The sequence below is a fragment of the Dasypus novemcinctus genome, chromosome 3 (genome assembly GCF_030445035.2).
Source record: "Dasypus novemcinctus isolate mDasNov1 chromosome 3, mDasNov1.1.hap2, whole genome shotgun sequence".
NCBI lineage: Eukaryota > Metazoa > Chordata > Mammalia > Cingulata > Dasypodidae > Dasypus > Dasypus novemcinctus.
In genome coordinates, this window is record NC_080675.1 from 125,258,466 (window position 1) to 125,277,397 (window position 18,932).

General features: G+C 38.6%; 1 protein-coding gene across 5 annotated transcripts in view; it reads right to left on the reverse strand.

The window, feature by feature from the left end:
* Positions 1-18,932, reverse strand: part of MYO5A (myosin VA) — a 243,947-nt gene that overhangs the window by 44,504 nt on the left and 180,511 nt on the right. For all 5 annotated transcript variants that reach the window (XM_058294223.2, XM_058294222.2, XM_058294221.2 and 2 more), the window contains 2 exons: positions 14,987-15,130; positions 14,691-14,744 (listed from right to left, as the gene is read on the reverse strand). In XM_058294223.2, the coding sequence (XP_058150206.1) occupies positions 14,691-14,744; positions 14,987-15,130 (198 nt within the window). The remainder of the gene's footprint in view (positions 1-14,690; positions 14,745-14,986; positions 15,131-18,932) is intronic.

Sequence of the window (18,932 nt, forward strand, 5' to 3'; positions counted from 1 at the left end):
AAGATTCACACAGATTTCCTAAATCAAATTAATGAGTTGAAAAACAATATGGCTAGAGATAAAGGACAGCAAGAAGACAATGAAGGAGCACAAAGAAGACTTTGAAATCTTGAACAGAAATTAACAGAGCCCCTGGGAATGAAAGATTGATTAGAGGAACACAAGAACAGGCTCAAAATGATAGAAGAAAGAACAAGTGATACAGAAGACAGAACATCTGAAAATAAAGAGAGAAAAGAATGGAAAAAAATGAGCAGGGGCTCTGGGAGCTGAAGGATAACATGAAACAAAACAACATATGTTTCTTGGGAGTTCCAGGAGGAGAAAAGAATGGCAAAGGGGCAGAAAGGGTATATGAGGAAATAATGGTTGAAAATTTCCCAACTCTCATGAAGAAATGAACTTATATATTGAAGAAGTGCAGTACACCCCAATCAGAATAAATGTGAATAGATCTACTCCAAGACACACATTACTAAGACTGTCAAACGTAAAAGGAAAAAGAGAGAATTCTGAGAATAGGAAGGGAAAAGCAAACCATCACAAACAAGGGATGCCCAGTAAAACTTAGAACAGATTTCTCATTAGAAACCATGGAGAGAATACAGTGGTATGATACAATTAGGATAATTTTGAAAGAGAAAAACTGCCAGTGAGAATTCTTTATCCAACAAAATTGTCACTCAAATATGAAGGTGAGTTTAAAATATTCACAGACAAACAGAAACTGAGAGACAACAGAAACTGAGAGACTTTATAAAAAAGAATCCACCTTCATAGAATTTACTAAAGGGAGACTTACAGCCTAAAAGAAAAAGGAGAGAGGGTTTTAGAGGAGAGTATAGAAAAGAATAGCAGAAAGGATAACCAAAAGAGTAAAAGGACAGATGAGTATCAGATATGACATATGAATAAAATGGTGGAAGTAAATAATGCATTTACAGTAATATCATTGAATATGAATTTATTAAACACCCCAGTCAAAAGATATTGGCTGACAGAATGGATAAAAAAACATAAGCCATCACATATACTGCCTACAAGAGACTCACCTTAGACCAAGGGATACAATTGACTGAATGTGAGAGGTTGGAAAATGATATTCCACACAAACAGTAACTAAAAGAGAGGAGGGGTAGCTATGTTAACTTTGGACAAAACAGATTTTAAATGCAAAAACGTTACAAGAGATACAGAAGGCCATTATATATTAATAAAAGGGACCATCCACAAGGAAGAAACAACAGTCATAAATATCTATGCACCTATCCAGGATGCCCCAAAATACATGAGGCAAATTCTGGGAAAAACTGAAGGGAGAAATAGATATCTCTACAATAATAGTTGGTGACAACAACACATCACTTGCATTATTAGACAGAACAACTAGACAGAAGATCAACAAGAAAAGAGAGAACTTGAACAATATGATAAATGAGCTAGACCTAACAGACATATATAGAACGCTGCACCAAAACTCATTCTTCTCAAGTGCCCATGGATCTTTCTCTAGGATAGCCTACATGTTAGGTCACAAGACAGGTCTTAATAAATATAAAAAAAACAGAAATTATACAAAGCACTTTCTCCGATCATAATGGAATGAAACTGGAATTTTATAATAGACAGTAAAAGGGAAATTCACAAATATGTGAAAGCTGAACAACACACTCTTAAATAGTGGGTCACAGAAGAAACTGTAAGTAAAATTAGTAAATATATTGAGACAAATGGAAATGAGGACACAACTTATCAAAACTTATGGGATTCAGTGAAGGCAGTGCTGAGAGCAAAATTTATAGCCCTAAATGCCTATATATTAAAAAAAAGAAGAGCCAAAATCAAAGATTTAACTAAACAACTGGAGAAACTAAGATAGAACAGCGAAGCATTCCCAAAGTAAGCAGAAGGAAAGAAATAATAAAGATTGGAGGAGCAGGAATAAATGAAATTGAGAGCAAAATAACATAGAGAAAATCAATAAAACCAAAAGCTGGTTCTTTGAGAAGATCAACAAAATTGGAAAATCCTTAGCTAGACTAACAAAGAAAAAAGGAGAGAGATGCAAATAAATAAAATCAGAATGAAAGGCGGGGGGGGGGGGGAGTTACCTCTGACCCCACAGAAATAAAAAGGATCATTAGATGATATTATGAGAAACTGTTTGCCAACAAATTAGACCACCTAGATGAAATGGGCAAAATCTTAGAAATGTATAAGCAACCTACACCGACATTACAAGAAATACAAGAACTTAACAAACCAATCACATTTCAAGAGATTGAATTAGTCATCAAAAATCTCCCAGAAAAGAAAAGTCCAGAACCAGACGGCTTCACAGGTGAATTCTAGCAAGCATTTTCAGAAATTTAACACCAATACTGTTTAAACTCTTCGAAAAAATTGGAAAGGAGGGAAAATTACCCAAACATTTTATGAAGCCCATATCACCCTAATACCAAAGAAAGATAAAGGCACTATAAGAAAATAAAATTACAGACCAATCTCTCTAATGAACATTGATGCAAAAATGCTCAACAAAATATTTGCAAATAGAATCCAACAGCATATCAAAAGAATTATACACCAAAACTAAGTGGGATTTATTCCTGGTATGCAAGGTGGTTCAACATAAAGTCAATTAATGTAACACACCATATTAACAAATTGAAGGACAAAAACCACATGATCATATCGATCCATGTAGAAAAGGCATTTGATAAAATCCAGCATCTTTTCTTGATGAAACATTTCGAAAGATAGAAATAGAAGGAAAATTCCTCAGTATGATAAAGGGCATATATGAAAAACCCACAGCCAACATCATATTCAATGGGGCAATGTAGAAAGTTTTCCTTCTAAGACCAGAAAAAGACAAGGATGTCCACTGTCACCATTGTTACTCAACATTATGCTAGAAATTCTAGCTAGAGCAATTAGATAAAAAGGAAAAAGAAAAAAGACATCCAAATAGGAAAGGAGGAAGTAAAACTCTCACTATTTGCAGATGACATTATCCTATACTTAGAAAATTCTGAAATGTCTATGACAAAGCTACTTGAACTAATAAAGGAGTTCAGAAAAAAGTGGCACGATACAAAAACAACATGCACAAATCAGTAATGTTTCTGTACACTAGTAATGAACAATCTGAGGAGGAAATCAGGGAAAAAATTCCACTTACAATAGCAAAAAAAAAAAAAAAAAGACTCAAGTACCTAGAAATCAAATTTAGCTGGAGTAGTACAGGACCTATATGCAGAAAACTACAAAAGAATGCTAAAGAAATCAATGAAGACCTAAACAAATGGAAAGACAGTCTGTGCTCATTAACTGGAAGGCAAAATATTGTGAAGATATCAGTTCTACCCAAACTGATTTATAGATTCAATGCAATACCAATCAAAATTCCAACAGCCTACTTTACAGAAATAGAAAAGGTAATTATGAAATTTATTTGGCAAGGAAAGTGCACTCAAATAGCCAAAAGCATTCTAAAAAAGAAGAGTGATGTGGGAGGTCACTGCCTGACCTTGAAACTTTCTACAAAACTATAGTGGTCAAAACAGCATGGTACTGGCATAAAGATAGACACATTGATCAGTGGAAAAGAATTGAGAGTCCAGAAATAAGACCTCACCTCTGTGGCCAACTGGTTTTCAACAAACCTACCACGGCCATGTTAAGGGGACAAAACAGTCTCTTTGACACATGGTACTGGGAGAACTGGATATTCATAACCAAAATAATGAAAGAGACCCCCTATCTCACTCCCTATACAAGAATGAACTCAAAATGGATCAAAAACCTAAACATAAAAGCCAGGACTATAAAACTACTAGAACGGGAAGCGGATTTGGCTCAATGGATAGAGCATCTGCCTACCACATGGGAGGTCCAGGGTTCAAACCCAGGGCCTCCTGACCCATGTGATGAGATGACCCATGTGCAGTGCTGATGCACGCAAGGAGTGCTATGCCACACAGGGGTGTCCTATGTGCAGGGGAGCCCCAAGCACAAGGAGGGTGCCCCATAAGGACAGTTGCCCAGCACAAAAAAAATGCAGCCTGCCCAGGAGTGGCAACACACACAGAGAACTGATGCAGCAAGATGACACAACAAAAAGAGACACAGATTCCTGGTGCCACTGACAAGAATCCAAGTGGACACAGAAGAACACACAGCGAATGGACACGGAGAGCAGACAACTGGGCGGGGGAGGGGGCAGGGAAGGGGAGAGAAATAAAAAATAAATAAATGATTAAAACTACTAGAAGAAAATGGAGGAAACACATCATCAAGACATTGTGGTAGGTGATAGTTTCTTGAACCTTACACCCAAAGCATGAGCAAAAAATAAAAAAAAAAAGAATAGATATTTGCCCAAAGAAGAAATACAAATGGCAAAAAAACATGAATAAATGTTCAACATCACTAATGATTAGGGAAATGTAAATCAAAGCTATGATGAGATATCATTTCACACCTATCAGAATGGCCACTATTGGGAAGCAGACTTGGCCCAGTGGTTAGGGTGTCCGTCTACCACATGGGAGGTCCGCAGTTCAAACCCCAGGCCTCCTTGACCCCTGTGGAGCTGGCCCATATGCAGCGCTGATGCATGCAAGGAGTGCTGTGCCACGTAGGGGTGTCCCCCGCGTAGGTGAACCCCACGCACAAGGAGTGCGCCCCATAAGGAGAGCCGCCCAGCGCGAAAGAAAGTGCAGCCTGCCCAGGAATGGCACCGCACACACGGAGGGCTGACACAGCAAGATGATGCAACAAAAAGAAACATAGATTCCTGGTGCTGCTGATGGGGATGGAAGTGGTCACAGAGGAACGCGCAGTGAGTGGCTATAGAGAGCAGACAACTGGGGGGTGGGAAGGGGAGAGAAATAAAAACAACAACAACAACAACAACAAATCTTTATTAAAAAAAAAAGCATGGCCACTATTAAAAAGACATAGAACTACAAGTGTTGGGTAGTATGTGGACAGTAGGAAAGCTTATTCACTGTTGTTGGGAATGTAGCATGTACAGACACTGTGAAGGAACTGTTTGGCAGTTCCTGAAGGAGTTGAATATAGATTTGCCATGTGACCCAGCATTACGACTACTGGGTATATAACCAGAAAAACTGAGGGCAGTGATATAAACAGATATCTGCACACTAATGTTCAGAGTGGCATTATTCACAATTTCCAAAAGATGGAAACAACCAAGGTGTCCATCAACTGATAAATGAATAAATGAACTGTGGTGTATTTACATGATGGAATATGCAGCAGTAAGAAGAAATGAATCGGGAAACAGACTTGGCCCAGTGGTTAGGGCGTCCGTCTACCACATGGGAGGTTCATGGTTCAAACCCCGGGCCTCCTTGACCCGTGTGGAGCTGGCCCATGCGCAGTGCTGATGCGCACAAGGAGTGCCGTGCCACGCAAGGGTGTCCCCCGCGTGGGGGAGCCCCATGCGCAAGGAGTGCGCCCCGTAAGGAGAGCCACCCAGAGCGAAAGAAAGTGCAGCCTGCCCAGGAATGGGGCCACCCACACTTCCCATGCCGCTGACGACAACAGAAGCAGACAAAGAAACAAGACGCAGCAAACAGACACAGAGAACAGACAACCGGGGGAGGGGGGAATTAAATAAATAAATAAATCTTTAAAAAAAAAAAAAAAAGAAGAAATGAATCATAAAGCATATGACAACATGGATGAACCTGGAGAGCATTATGTTGAGTGAAGCAAGCTAGAGACAAAAGGACAAATACTGTATGATAGTGTTGCTATGAACTGAATACCTTATGTAATCTCATGGAGTTAATAACTTGAATATGGGTCACCAGAAAACAGAATGAGGATAGAGAATGAAAAATTGAGGGTTAACTTGTGTGGAATTGGTAAAAAGGATGTGTGTACATCTTTGGAAATGAATAGAAAAAGTGAAGGCAAAACAGTGTAACTAGCAGTACTATTATGTGAGTATGACAGTGTTTTAAAGGGAATGTCTAAGGTCATCTATATTACTAAAAGGAAAGCTAAAAATTGTAACATGGGACTGTGCAGCCTAGTAAAATCTCATACGAAATATGAACATGGGTAAAATTGCATAAATAAGTTTTTCTTTGAACTGAACAAATACAAGATGTTAATATCTGACAGAAAAAATTATGCTAAGTGAAAGAAACCAGACAGAGTACTACATATTATGTAATTCCATTTATATAAAACATTAATTTAAATCAATTTGTAAAGATGAAATTACCTTAGTGGTTATGTAGGCTGGGGAAGGATAGAGGGATTGAGAGGTGACTTCTAGGGAGTGTGGAGTTTTCCTTTTTGGAATAAAGAAACCAGTCTAAAATTTTTATGATGAATGCACAACATTGTGATTATACTAAAAGCCACTGATTGTACACTTTGGATAAATTGTATGGTATGTGAATATATTTCAATAAAATGACTTAAAAATAAATAAATAAATGTGTGAGAGTAGGCAGAAATAGCAGCTATGTAAAGCAGGGGATGCATAGAGAGATTGAGAGATGAAGAATTTTATTGTTTGTTTCTTTTTATTACTATTATTGTTAAAATAATGAAAATGCTCTAATAATGACTGAAGTGATGAATGCACATGATGTGATGAACCAAATACCAATGATTGTATACTTTGGATGTTTTGTATGCTTACCAATAAAATTGATTTGTTAAAAAAATAATAATAATGTGGCAGTTTTATATTATTTATGAATTCCAAAAAGAGATATAGATTATGTTTATAAACTGGACTGTTAATTCTGGCTATGATACCCTTTGACTGATTTAAATTCAAAGATCGTAAGTTTATACTTAATTAAATCAATTCAGGGCCTTTTTTTTGACCACGTCAGCTGGGCGTGGCTCAGGGTTGAGTCCCTGCCCCCTTGGGCTATATATATATGGACACTCAATCAAGAAGATACACAGAAGATGACACAAGAGCTCCATAGATACCAGAGAGAACTTTGTCAACTTTGATCCTGGGGCCCAGAGAGAACTGAGCCATTTGACTGGTAGTTTACAGCTGACCTTGTGAAGAGACCAGAGCAGCTGAGTCAGGAAAGAAATGAGCCCTATGCCAGCCTACAGCTGAGATAGAAAAAAGCTGGAACCATGGAGCCTTAAGAGGAAGAAGGAATACTGAACCCTGGTAGAGATCAACAACCGTCTTTGGTGAGAAAGTACCTCTTATGTACCTTGAATTGGACTCTTTATGACCTGGTAACTGTAAGCTTTTACCCAAATAAATACCCTTTACAAAAGCCAACCGATTTCTGGTACTTTGCATCAGCACCTCTTTGGCTGACTAATACAAATAACATGATCACAGGTATATTAGAGCATGTGGCAGGTCAGGGGCCTGAAAGTGGAAGGGCCACACAGGTTAAATGAGAAACTGCACTAGGATGGTGGCTCCTTGGGCCTGAAGGCTGCCATGTCTTCAATAAAGATATCCAGAGAATTGCCAAGACCTTTAGTTTCTATAAACTACTAAATTTATATCCTATACCCAGTGCCAACTGAGTATTCTAAACTTAATAGAGACATACAGAAAATCCCTTTGGTTTAGATTTAAAGCTTGTTGAGCACTACCTGGCTGGTCAGATGATTTGGTCTTTGAGACAGAAACTATAAAAGTTAATGGAGGGAAGCGACTGTGGCTCAATCAATTGGGTTCCCGTCTACCATCCAGGAGGCCCTGGGTTTGCGTCCCGGCCTGCAAGCGCTGCAGGAGAGCCGACTCAGCAAGGTGATGCAACAAAGAAGGGAGACAAGTGAGAACACAGAAGAGTGTGCAGTGAATGGACACAGAGAAGCAGACAGCAAGCAAGCCGCAAGGGGGGAGAGGAAATAAAAATAAATAAATACAGACACAGAAGAACGTGCAGCAAATGGACACAGAGAGCAGACAGCACACAACAAGTGGCAAGGGAAGGAGTTAAAAAAAAGTTAATGGAGAAGGGGAAGCGGCTGTGGCTCAATCAATTGGGCTCCAGTCTAAAATATGGGAGGCCCTGGGTTCATGTCCTGAGGCCTCCTTATGAAGGCAAGCAGGGCCATGCCCGCGGAGAGCTGGTACAGCAAGATGACGCAACAAAGAGAGACAAGCAGACACAGAAGAACATGCAGCAAATGGACAAAGAGAGCAGACAGCAAGCATGCCACAAGGGGGGGGGGTAGTAAATAAGTAAAAAAAAAATAAAAAAATAAAAAAAGTTAATGGAGAGGGAAATAATAGAAATGACCCTTTTCTGCTACTTTTTTCTTTTCCTAGTCTAAATATCATCCATTGGTTAATGTTAAAGAAATAAGAAATTGATATGTTATAATTTAGAAACTAGGGTAAAAGGATACTTTAGGGGATACAACAGTAAATACTGTATTTTACTCATTTCTTGTAAAACTTAGTTTCTAAACAAGTAATCATAGAAACCTAAGATGTCTTAAGAATTTTCCTAGGGAAGCAGATGTGGCTCAAATGATAGAGTGTATGCCTACCACATGGGAAGTCCAGGGTTCAAACTCAGGGCCTCCTGACCCATGTGGTGAGCTGGCCCATGCACAGAGCTGATGTGCACAAAGAATGCCATGCCATGCAGGGGTGTCCCCTGTGTAGCGGAGCCCCATGCGCAAAGAGTGCATCCCCACAAGGAGAGCCGCCCCGCACGAAAAAGTGCAGCCTGACCAAGAGTGGCACTGCACACACAGAGAGCTGACGCAGCAAGATGACACAACAAAAAGAGACACAGATTCCCAGTGCTGCTGACAAGAATGCAAGCAGACACAGAAGAACACACAGTGAATGGACACAGAGAGCAGCAACAGAGGGGGAAGGGAAGAGAAATAAATAAAAAATTAATCTTACCCAAAACAAAACAAAAAAAAGAAGTTCCCTAAGGTCTGGACACATGGATTCAAGATCAGACTCTACCACCTGATAGTAAATCTCTTCATTTTTCTAAGCCTCCATTGACTAATCTTTAAAAAGGGAACAGGGGAGCAGATGTAGCTCAGTAGTTGAGTGCCTGCTTCCCATGTACAAGGTCCTGGGTTCAGTCACTAGTACCTCCTAAAAAAATAAAAAATAAAAAGGGAATAAAAACGTATTCAGGGGTTGTGACAATGATTAAATGAGATAAGGTTTAAAAAAAACTTTTCATACTGTAAAACAAATACAAGTTATTATTAGTCAAGTTCTATCTTCAGGGGAAGGAGCTGATAAAGAATTGTGGGTATGGGCAGGGGTGGAGGACAAATATTCTCTTTATATCGAAATGCCATTAGCCTGGAGAGAAAGCAGCAATCAGCAGTTTTGGACCATGGAAAGCAGTAAATCCACAGAGCATAGGATCCTATTAATGTATGTAAATTACATTCCAAATCAGAGAATTAAGAAGTAATATATCAGGACTACACTTGAAGTAATATTACTGAAAAAAAGGTTCATTTGGAAAGAGCCTTGGAATTCTCAAATACATGTAGAGACTAAATACTGAGTTTCTTCATGCTATTTTGTGGCTTTTATAATTTTTAGTTTTGTTTACAGTAAATTTATGGTAAACCATTCCCTAGTCATTCAGAATATAACTTGCAAAAGCAGAAAATTGTAAAACACTGACATAAGCAGAAAATCTCTGCTAATCTAAATTTAACAGAAATTAATTAATAACCTAGAAAACTTTTGAAGCTGGGGAGAACTTGATAGCTGATAGATCTCAGATTTTGTGGGGCTCAAAAAGGTTCTGATTCTAGAAAGCAGAGGAAGGTGTCAGGGTGGAGAACAGCAGCTCTGAATGAGGAAATGTATACATTTCTTTTAAAAAAAAAAGTTCAGGGAAGTGGATGTGGCTCAAGAAACTGGGCTTCCATCTAACATATCGGAGACCCCAGGTTCAATTCCCAGGTCCTCCTGGTGAAGGCAAGCTGGCCTGCGTCGCCACAGAGAGCTGATGGCCCACGCCATCAGAGAGAGCGGAGAGCAGACAGCAAGCACAAGCAACAAGGGGGAGAGGGGATAAATAAATAAAGTAAAATAAATAAATCTTAAAAACAAAAAAAAATAAAAAACATTCAACTCTTTTGTTATCTAAGATGTTTTGCAACTCAGAAACTACTCTTTCTAATCACTGCTTTGCCCCTTATTTAATTGCACCGGGGCACATAGTAGTATCTCATTATTGTCTAGTAAGAAACTGCCTTTAACCATTAAGACACAGTTCTCCTTTATCCTTCTCCCAACTTGAAAAAAAATTAATAAGAATATGTTTCTACTCTGTAAACTAATAAACAGCCACTTTTCTTTACAAATATATAGTTTCAGTGGGGTTTGGTGGTTAGAGCACAGAGCTGAGTGCCAGAGATACCCATGTCCAAATCCTGTTCCTACCAGTTTCTAGCTGGGTGATCTTAGGAAATTACTTATATTCATGAGCCTCAATTTTCTCATCTGTAAAACAGAGACTGAAATATCTACCTGCATGATAGTTTTAAGAGTCAGAACTGACCTTTAAAAGGAAGAAAAAGGTTGGAGGACTCTCAGTTTCTGACTTTAAAGCATATCACTTAGCTATAGGGTGTGGCTGTTTGATATTATTGATGAAATCCAAAAAGAAATACAGATTATGTTTGTAAACTGGTCTGTTCCTCTGGGCTAGTGATACCTTTAGATTATATTGAATTCAGAGGTTTCACTCTTACTTGATCAAATGATAAGGGCTTTGACTGAACCATGTCAGTAGGATGTTAAGGCCCGGACTTACAGAGAAAATGACATGGCAGAGGAGGAGTTGGGAGTTTTAATGCTGGAGCACTGGGAAGTAAATACACAGACAAGAAGATATGTGAGGAAAGAGAGAAGGTTCCATTCATCACAGGCCCCAGGAAGAGAGACGAGCTGTTCTCCTGATAGCTTACAGTTGGCCTTGTGGAGGAAGCAGAGCAGCTGAGACTGGGGATAGACGAGACTTATCCCACGCTAAAGCTGATGTTGGAAGAAGCTGGGACCACAAAGCCTTAAGAGGAAGAGGAGGGAAGCAGACATGGCTCAACTGACGGAGTGTCCGCCTACCACATGGAGGGTCCAGGGTTCTATACCCAGGGCCTCCTGACCCGTGTAGTAAGCTGGCCCACACACAGTGCTGTCACACACAAGGAGTGCCGTGCCACGCAGGGGCGCCCTGCATAGGGGAGCCCCACATGCAAGGAGTGCACCTCACAAGGAGAGCCGCCCCACATGAAAAGAGCGCAGCCTGTGTAGGAGTGGCACTGCACACACAGAGAGCTAACACAGCAAGATGACGCAACAATAAAAAAAGAGACAGTTTCCCAGTGCCACCTGATAATACAAGTAGACGCAGGAGAACACACAGCTAATGGTCACAGAAAGGAGACAATGGGGAGAAAGGGGAGAGAAATAAATAAAATAAATCTTAAAAAAAAAAAAAAAAGAGGAAGCCTGAATCCTTGCAGATGATGGCAGTCATCTTGTTCCAACATGTGGCAACAGATTTTGGTGAGGGAAGTAATTTATGCTTTATGGCCCAGTAACTGTAAGCTTATACCCCAAATAAATACCCTTTAAAAAACCTAAAAGACTTCTGTACTTTGCATCGGCACCCCTTTGGCTAATGAGAGTCGAGAAATAGACTCTGTCTTATCCATGGTCCAGTGATTTTTGACAAGGCTGTCAAACCCACCCAGCTGGGTCAGTACAGTCCATTCAACAAATGATGCTGGGGGAAGTAGATCCATATCCAAAAGAAAGAAAGAGGACCCCTGTCTCACACCTTACACAAAAATTAACTCAAAATGGATCAAAGACCTAACTATGAAAGTGAGAACCATAAAACTCATAGAAGAAAACATAGGAAACCATGTTCAAGATCTTGTGGTAGGGTGGTGGTTTCTTTTTTTTTTTTTTTTAAAGATTTATTTATTTATTTAATTTCCCCCCCTCCCCTGGTTGTCTGTTCTTGGTATCTTATTTGCTGCGTCTTGTTTCTTTGTCCGCTTCTGTTGTCGTCAGCGGCACAGGAAGTGTGGGCGGCGCCATTCCTGGGCAGGCTGCTCTTTCTTTTCACGCTGGGTGGCTTTCCTCACGGGCGCACTCCTTGCGCGGGGGGCTCCCCCACGCGGGGGACACCCTTGCGTGGCAAGGCACTCCCTGCGTGCATCAGCACTGCACGTGGGCCAGCTCCACACAGGTCAAGGAGGCCCGGGGTTTGAACCGCGGACCTCCCATATGGTAGACGGACGCCCTAACCACTGGGCCAAAGTCCGTTTCCCGGGTGGTGGTTTCTTAAACCTTATACCCAAAGCACGAGCAATGAAAGAAAAAATTGATAAATGGGACCTCCTCAAAATTAAACACTTTTGTGCTTCAAATTACTTTGTCAAGATAAAAAAGCAACCTACTCAATGGGAGAAAATATTTGGAAACCACATGTCCAATAAGGGTTTGATTTCCATGGTAAAGAGATCATACAACTCAATGATAAAAAACAAACAACCCAATTTAAAAAACGGGTAAAAGACTTAAAAAGATATTTTTCCAAAGAGGAAATACAAATGGCCAAAAAGCACATGAAAAGATACTTAACATCACCTGCTATTAGGGAAATGCAGATCAAAACTACAATGAGATACCATTTAATACCTTATAGCCATTATTTAAAAAACAAAACAAAACAGAAAACTATAAGTGCTGGAGACGATATGGAGAAATAGGAACATTCCTTCACTGTTGGTGGGAATGTAGAATAATGTATTTATGTAGACTGTGTGGAAGAAGTTTGGTGGTTCCTCAGGAAGCTAAAAATAGAACTGCTGTATGATTCAGCAACTAGGAATATATTCAGAAGAACTGAAAGCAAAGACACAAATTGATATCTGCACACTTATACTGATAGTTGCATTATTCACAATTGCTAAAAGATGGAAAAACCCAAATGTCCATCAACTGATGAATGGATAATCAAAATGTTTTATATACATACAATGGAATACGATTCAGTTATAAGAAGAAATGCGTATGACAACATGGATGAACCTTGAGGACATTATCCTGAGTGAAATAAGGCAGACACATAAGGACAAATATTGCATCGCCTCACTAATATGAACTAAATACGACGAATAAACTCGTGGCGTTAAAAATCTAGAGTATAGGTTACTAGGAGATAGAATGAGAATTGAGAAGGGGGAGTTGGTGCTTAATGTATGTAGAATTTTTAATAAGGTTGATTGTAAATGTGTGGAAATGGATAGAGTTGATGGTAACACATTATAGTGAGTATGATTAATACTGCTGATTTATAAATGTGATTGTGGCTGAAAGGGGTAGTGTAGCAACATAAATGTCAATGGAAAGATAGCCGGGGTATAAACATAGTGAACTCAGTGGTGGATGAGGATTGTGATTAATAGTACAAATACAAGAATGTTCTTCTATGAATTAGAACAAATGTATGTTACTATTACAATGTGTTAAGAATATGGTGATACATGGGAAAAATACAATTAATGTAAATTATGGACTATAGTTAACAGCAATTTTGTAATATTCTTGCATCAGTGACAAAGAAAGTACTGTATCAATGCTAGGGGTCAACAATAAGGGGATATGTGATTTTTACTTTTCAAGTAATGAAAACATTCTAAAATTGACTGAGGTGATAAAAACACAACTCTGTGATGAAAGTGAGAGCCATGGAGCATACATTTTGGATGGACTGTACAAGGCATATACAGAACACAGTGAACCCTGTGGTGGTGAACACTACAAATATGAGAACATTCTCTCACAAACTGTAACAAATGTACAATACTAACTCATAGTGCTAATAGCAGGGTGGTTTATGGAAAAAATACAACAAATATAAGCAATGGATTATAGTGAGCAGTAGTATTTTGGTGATATTCTTTCATCATTTGCAACAAACGTTCCACAAAATGCAAGGTGTTGGTGGTGGATGATGTATGAGAATCCTGTATGTTATGCACGATTGCTTTGTAAGCTCACAACTTTTCTTAAAAAAAAAAATATTAGAGCCTATATATGGAAAGTATATGTATTTAAAAATAATGAATAATTATAATAATAATAATAATAATAATAATAATAAAAATAAATAATTAAATAAAATGATGACGAAAATGATATTAGCCAATATTGGTTGAATACTTACTATGTGCTAGGCATTCTTCTTCTAAGCAGGTTACACATGTTATTTCTATAATACTCTTAACAATCCTGAGGTAACTACTATCAATATCCCCATCTTATAGATGAAAAAAACTGGGGACTGATAGGATAAGTAACTTGCATATGGCCATACAATAGTAGATACAGGATTTGAAACTAGGCACTCTGACTTTACAGTCCATATCCTTTACTACCCTCTTCCGTTTCAAATGGCAGCTATTGCTCCTATTCCTCTTTAGACTGAAGTCTAGTTTGTATGAAATGTAATTTATAAAAGGAAACAACACAAGACTACAGCAATGCCTGGATAAGGCTTAAAAGTAGGGTCCCCAGTGCAACCCTCCAGATCTTAATGATGTTTTCTGAGGAACAGTGAGACTCTGCACAGGTCTCTGTAATACTTGCCAAAACAAGATATTCAAAGTCTTGGGTAGAAACTTCCCATTACCTTGAGTGACTCATATTCCAGTTCTGCACCTCTAATTTGTGGCCTTTCTTCTTCCTAGGGAAAATATAAAGTAAAAATTTTATATTTTAGATTTCATGTTTTTACTCTTAAGAGTATTTATTTACTTGCTCTACAGGAAACAGAGAAGAAAGGTTAGCCCTTACTACTTTATTCAAACACTGCTTCACTAAATGACTTCTGGACTGAGTTCCCAAGGCTACAGAAATGAACATCAAGTCCTACACACAGCTCCCAGGCTTGCCTGTGGCCTTCAGCGGCCAGACAGTGCTGCACACCTTTGCCTTGCTGCGAAGCACCTGCTCCTCCTTGTGGTCCAGTTCATCCTGCAGCACCTGCTTCTCCTGCTCCAGCTCTGTGACCCGTTTCTGAAGCTTGAGGAACAATGACATGTCCAGAGGTACCTTCTTCTCACTCAGCTCCTAAACCCCAAAAATGATGAGATGGTCAAGATAAGAAAATGTACAAGCCAATGAGAAAACAATGAAAAGCCCAATAAAAATAGGCAAATTTACAGAGAAGAAGAAAAGCAATTGGCCAAAGACCATATGACAACATGTACTACCTTGTTAATAATTGGAAGAATTCAAATTAAACAACAGTGAAGAACTACTTTTCCCCCATCAGGTTGGCAAAGACTAAAAAGATTAATAATGTCCACCATTAGCAACAGTGTCTCATATAATATTGGTGGAAATATTACTAGGCCTTTTAAAAGATAAATTTAGTTGTATTTATTAAAATTTAAGTGTGTATATTCTTTAACCTAGCAAATTCATGTTTAGGAATTAATCCTGTAGAAATATTTACACAAGTACACAAAAATATATGGAAAAGGATATTCACTGCAGCATTGTTTTGTAATTGCAAAAAACTGGAAAGAACGCACATTTGGTCAAGGAGAGTTGCTTAAAGAAGTCACAGTAGAGCTAAACTATGAAATTTTTTATAGCTGTTAAAAATAATGAAGTAGATCTACACAAGCAGATAAAAATGTCCTAGATAAAAAGTATTAAGTAGAAAACACAAATTGCAGAAGAGTATATTAGGTTCTTATTTTTGTTAAAAAAATATAAGACTTTTAAATATGTCTCTACTACATGACACAAAAATCTAGAAGGTTATCTTGGAGAACTGGAGGAACTATGGAGAGTTTTCATTTTCTACTTATACATTTCTATATTTGAGTTGTTTATACTGAGCACTCACTATTATTGTAATTAGACAAAATAAATTTTAAAAAGATGAAGAGTCAGTGTGTACACATATACACATTGTGAGATCAGACAGAAGAAAACAGGAATAGAAATACTGAAATAGGAGATGAAAGAATACCAGAGATAATATTTAAAACTGCAAAATGGCTTAAGGCATGATAATGACTGGGAATAAGTTAAGAGCACTCCAGAAAGTGTCCATTCTTATCTGATGAGATGTCTAATTAAAGAGATATCACTTATCCTCTCGTCATCACATAAGCAAGAAGGAAGATTGGGCCATCTGGCTCAAAGAAGTTTCTGGGGATTAGTTCTTCTTTATGAAGGGCTTTTTCACCTATAGCTTTCCTAAGAGAGTGAAGCTGTGAAACGGACCTAAAAATAACACTAGTTTCAGGAAAATCAACAAGAAGATAGAATTTATTCATAAAATTGGCACTAGAGGCCTGGTAGTCATACTGGAGTTATTCTTAACAATAGCTTAGAAAGTTATGGAGACTCTTATCCTGGATTTGACAAACAAAAGAGATTTGATAGCAGAAACGGAACTGAGATAATCAGTCAAGGATCACCAGAAAAGGTGCATGACAGAGTGGGGAGAAGCAATGGTTTTAAAACAATGTAAACCCAAATCATGAAGGCACCAGAGGTGTGAGAGCAGGAGTTGCAATGCAAGTGGAGATGGCAAGTGGATTCCCCAGAAAGAAATGTCACAGAAGTGCCATCATGACTTGTAAACAAAAAAAAAATCACCGGTTTGGCAAAGTTAGAAAGGCAATTTTTTTACAACACACTTTACATGGTTGAGGTTGGAATTCTGTATTCCTAAACAGTCTGAATGGCCTCTCCCTATCTAGTTGAATAATAGAAAAAAAATTCTTAAACAAGAGTAGCCCCTTTGTTTTCCTAGCACCAGATTCTAAAAGAGCTGCTTCAGAATACTACACATAGGAGTTGGAAGTTTTCCTTAAGAGTTTTAGGGGCAATTTATAAATCTAGCCACTACAGAATTGGTTGCAGGAATAAACTCAAACCTTGAAGTCAGGTGTAACTGGAAGTAGAATTTCACAGCCAACCACAGTCTTAATCTGATACCTCTCTCCTGCCCAACTTCTCTGGTACTCAATCTCCCTTTATTATAAATTATATAAATTTCCACCTTTCTAATCCTGACCACACCCAGCCAGAATTAAAGGGTGATAACTGGAAGCTTGTTTGTTATAGCAAAAACATTTATTTATTGAGTATTTACTACATGCTAAACACTGTTTTAAAAAAAAATTTTTTTTAGGAGGTACCAGGGATTGAACCTGGGACCTTGTTCATGCAAAGCATGGGTCAACCTCTGAGCTGCACCCACTCCACTGTTCCAAATGTTTCATGAGAACTAATTCATTTAATTCTCAAAACATCATCATATGGTAAGATAACACTAGCATCCCCTCTTCACAGATGAGGAAACTGAAGCTCAGAGAGATTGAGGCTAAAGGTTTAGACTCAGTCCTATGGAGGAGAATTACTGAAGTCTGTTTCACAGTAAGGAGAGCATTCATAACCAGTCAGCTGCATTTCAGAAACATGCACCTAGTTACAAGGGACTGTTAACAAGAAAGCTTGTTCAGTGAAAAGCCTTCCCTCATTATTTAGAGAAATTTCTGTGTTCATGAACTACTGCTGGTAGGTCAGTGCATGTGAAGGACAGTGTACAATACTCCAAGATATCTGTAATTTGTGAAGCACAATTCATACTTTATTATTCAAAAGAGATGAGAAATGTACTAAAGCCAACACTAATTTATCTCTTAACTTGAAAAAATATTCAGCAGAAAACAGATAGGAATTAGACACAAAAACATTTATACACCCCCCTCATGAGGTTAGGATAAGGAGTTTTTGAGTGTAAAATTTTGATGTACACAATCAAAGCTATCACTAAAATCCCTCCTTGCCCTAGTTTAATACAAAATAGTTTTTAACTAACATACCCTTTTATCATGGTTTTTCCCCTACCATGCAGGAGCTGTTCAGTGGTATTACACCGAAGTGGGCAGTTTGTAAATATACTTCTCTGAGAGTATCAGCAGTGAGTACTCCCATTAAAACAACAGAAGGGGAAGTGAGCGCTTGCTTCCCATGTATGAGGTCCCGGGTTCAATCCCTGATACCTCCTAAAATAATAAATAAATAAATAAATCCAACAGAATACAATCCTAAAACCTTCATGTCCACCAGAAGTTCGGAAACTCTAATTCTGAAATCTTCAAAGTCAAACTTAATGATAGTCTCCAAAGGAAACCTCCAGTGACTTCACCCAGCACACATGCCTTTCCTCCCACCAAGAGATGGCATCTATTCCCTTCCCCTTGAATCTGGGTTAGCACTGTGATTTGCTCTGATCATGGAAAATGCTAAGATTAACACTGTACCCTTCTGGGCCTAGCCTTAGGCCTTGGCATGTTTTGCTCTCACATAGTTGGAACCCATCCACCTTGCTGCTGAAGAGAGGGGTCACATGAAGAGGCCCAAGAAGGAGAACCTAGGAACCCCAGAAGAATGCAGCCACGTCAGGGACTTCAACCAACACTGCCTGAAGCAGAGGAACCACACACTATCAACCCACAGAATTGTGAGAAATTATAAATTGCTGTGTTTTAAGCCACTAAAATGTGGGGTAGTTTGTTATGCAGCAATATATAACTGAAACAACCTCTATCCTGCTACACACTGACTATACTGCTGATTCAACAGGCCTCAGCCTAATGTTTAGCTATAGCTAGAAATGGTACTGAAGAATTGCGGGGTACAATCCTAGCCTTGGATGGGAAGCCCTGGCTGGGAAGAATATGGTGGCTAAGAAAATGGACTCTGAAATTATACAAGCCTCAATTTGAATACCAGTTCTGCTACTTACAACCTAAGACCCTAGACAAATTACTTAGCTTCCTTGTACGTTTACTTCCACTTCTGTAAAAAGGGAATAAGAGAAGCACTAGTCTCATAGTATTTG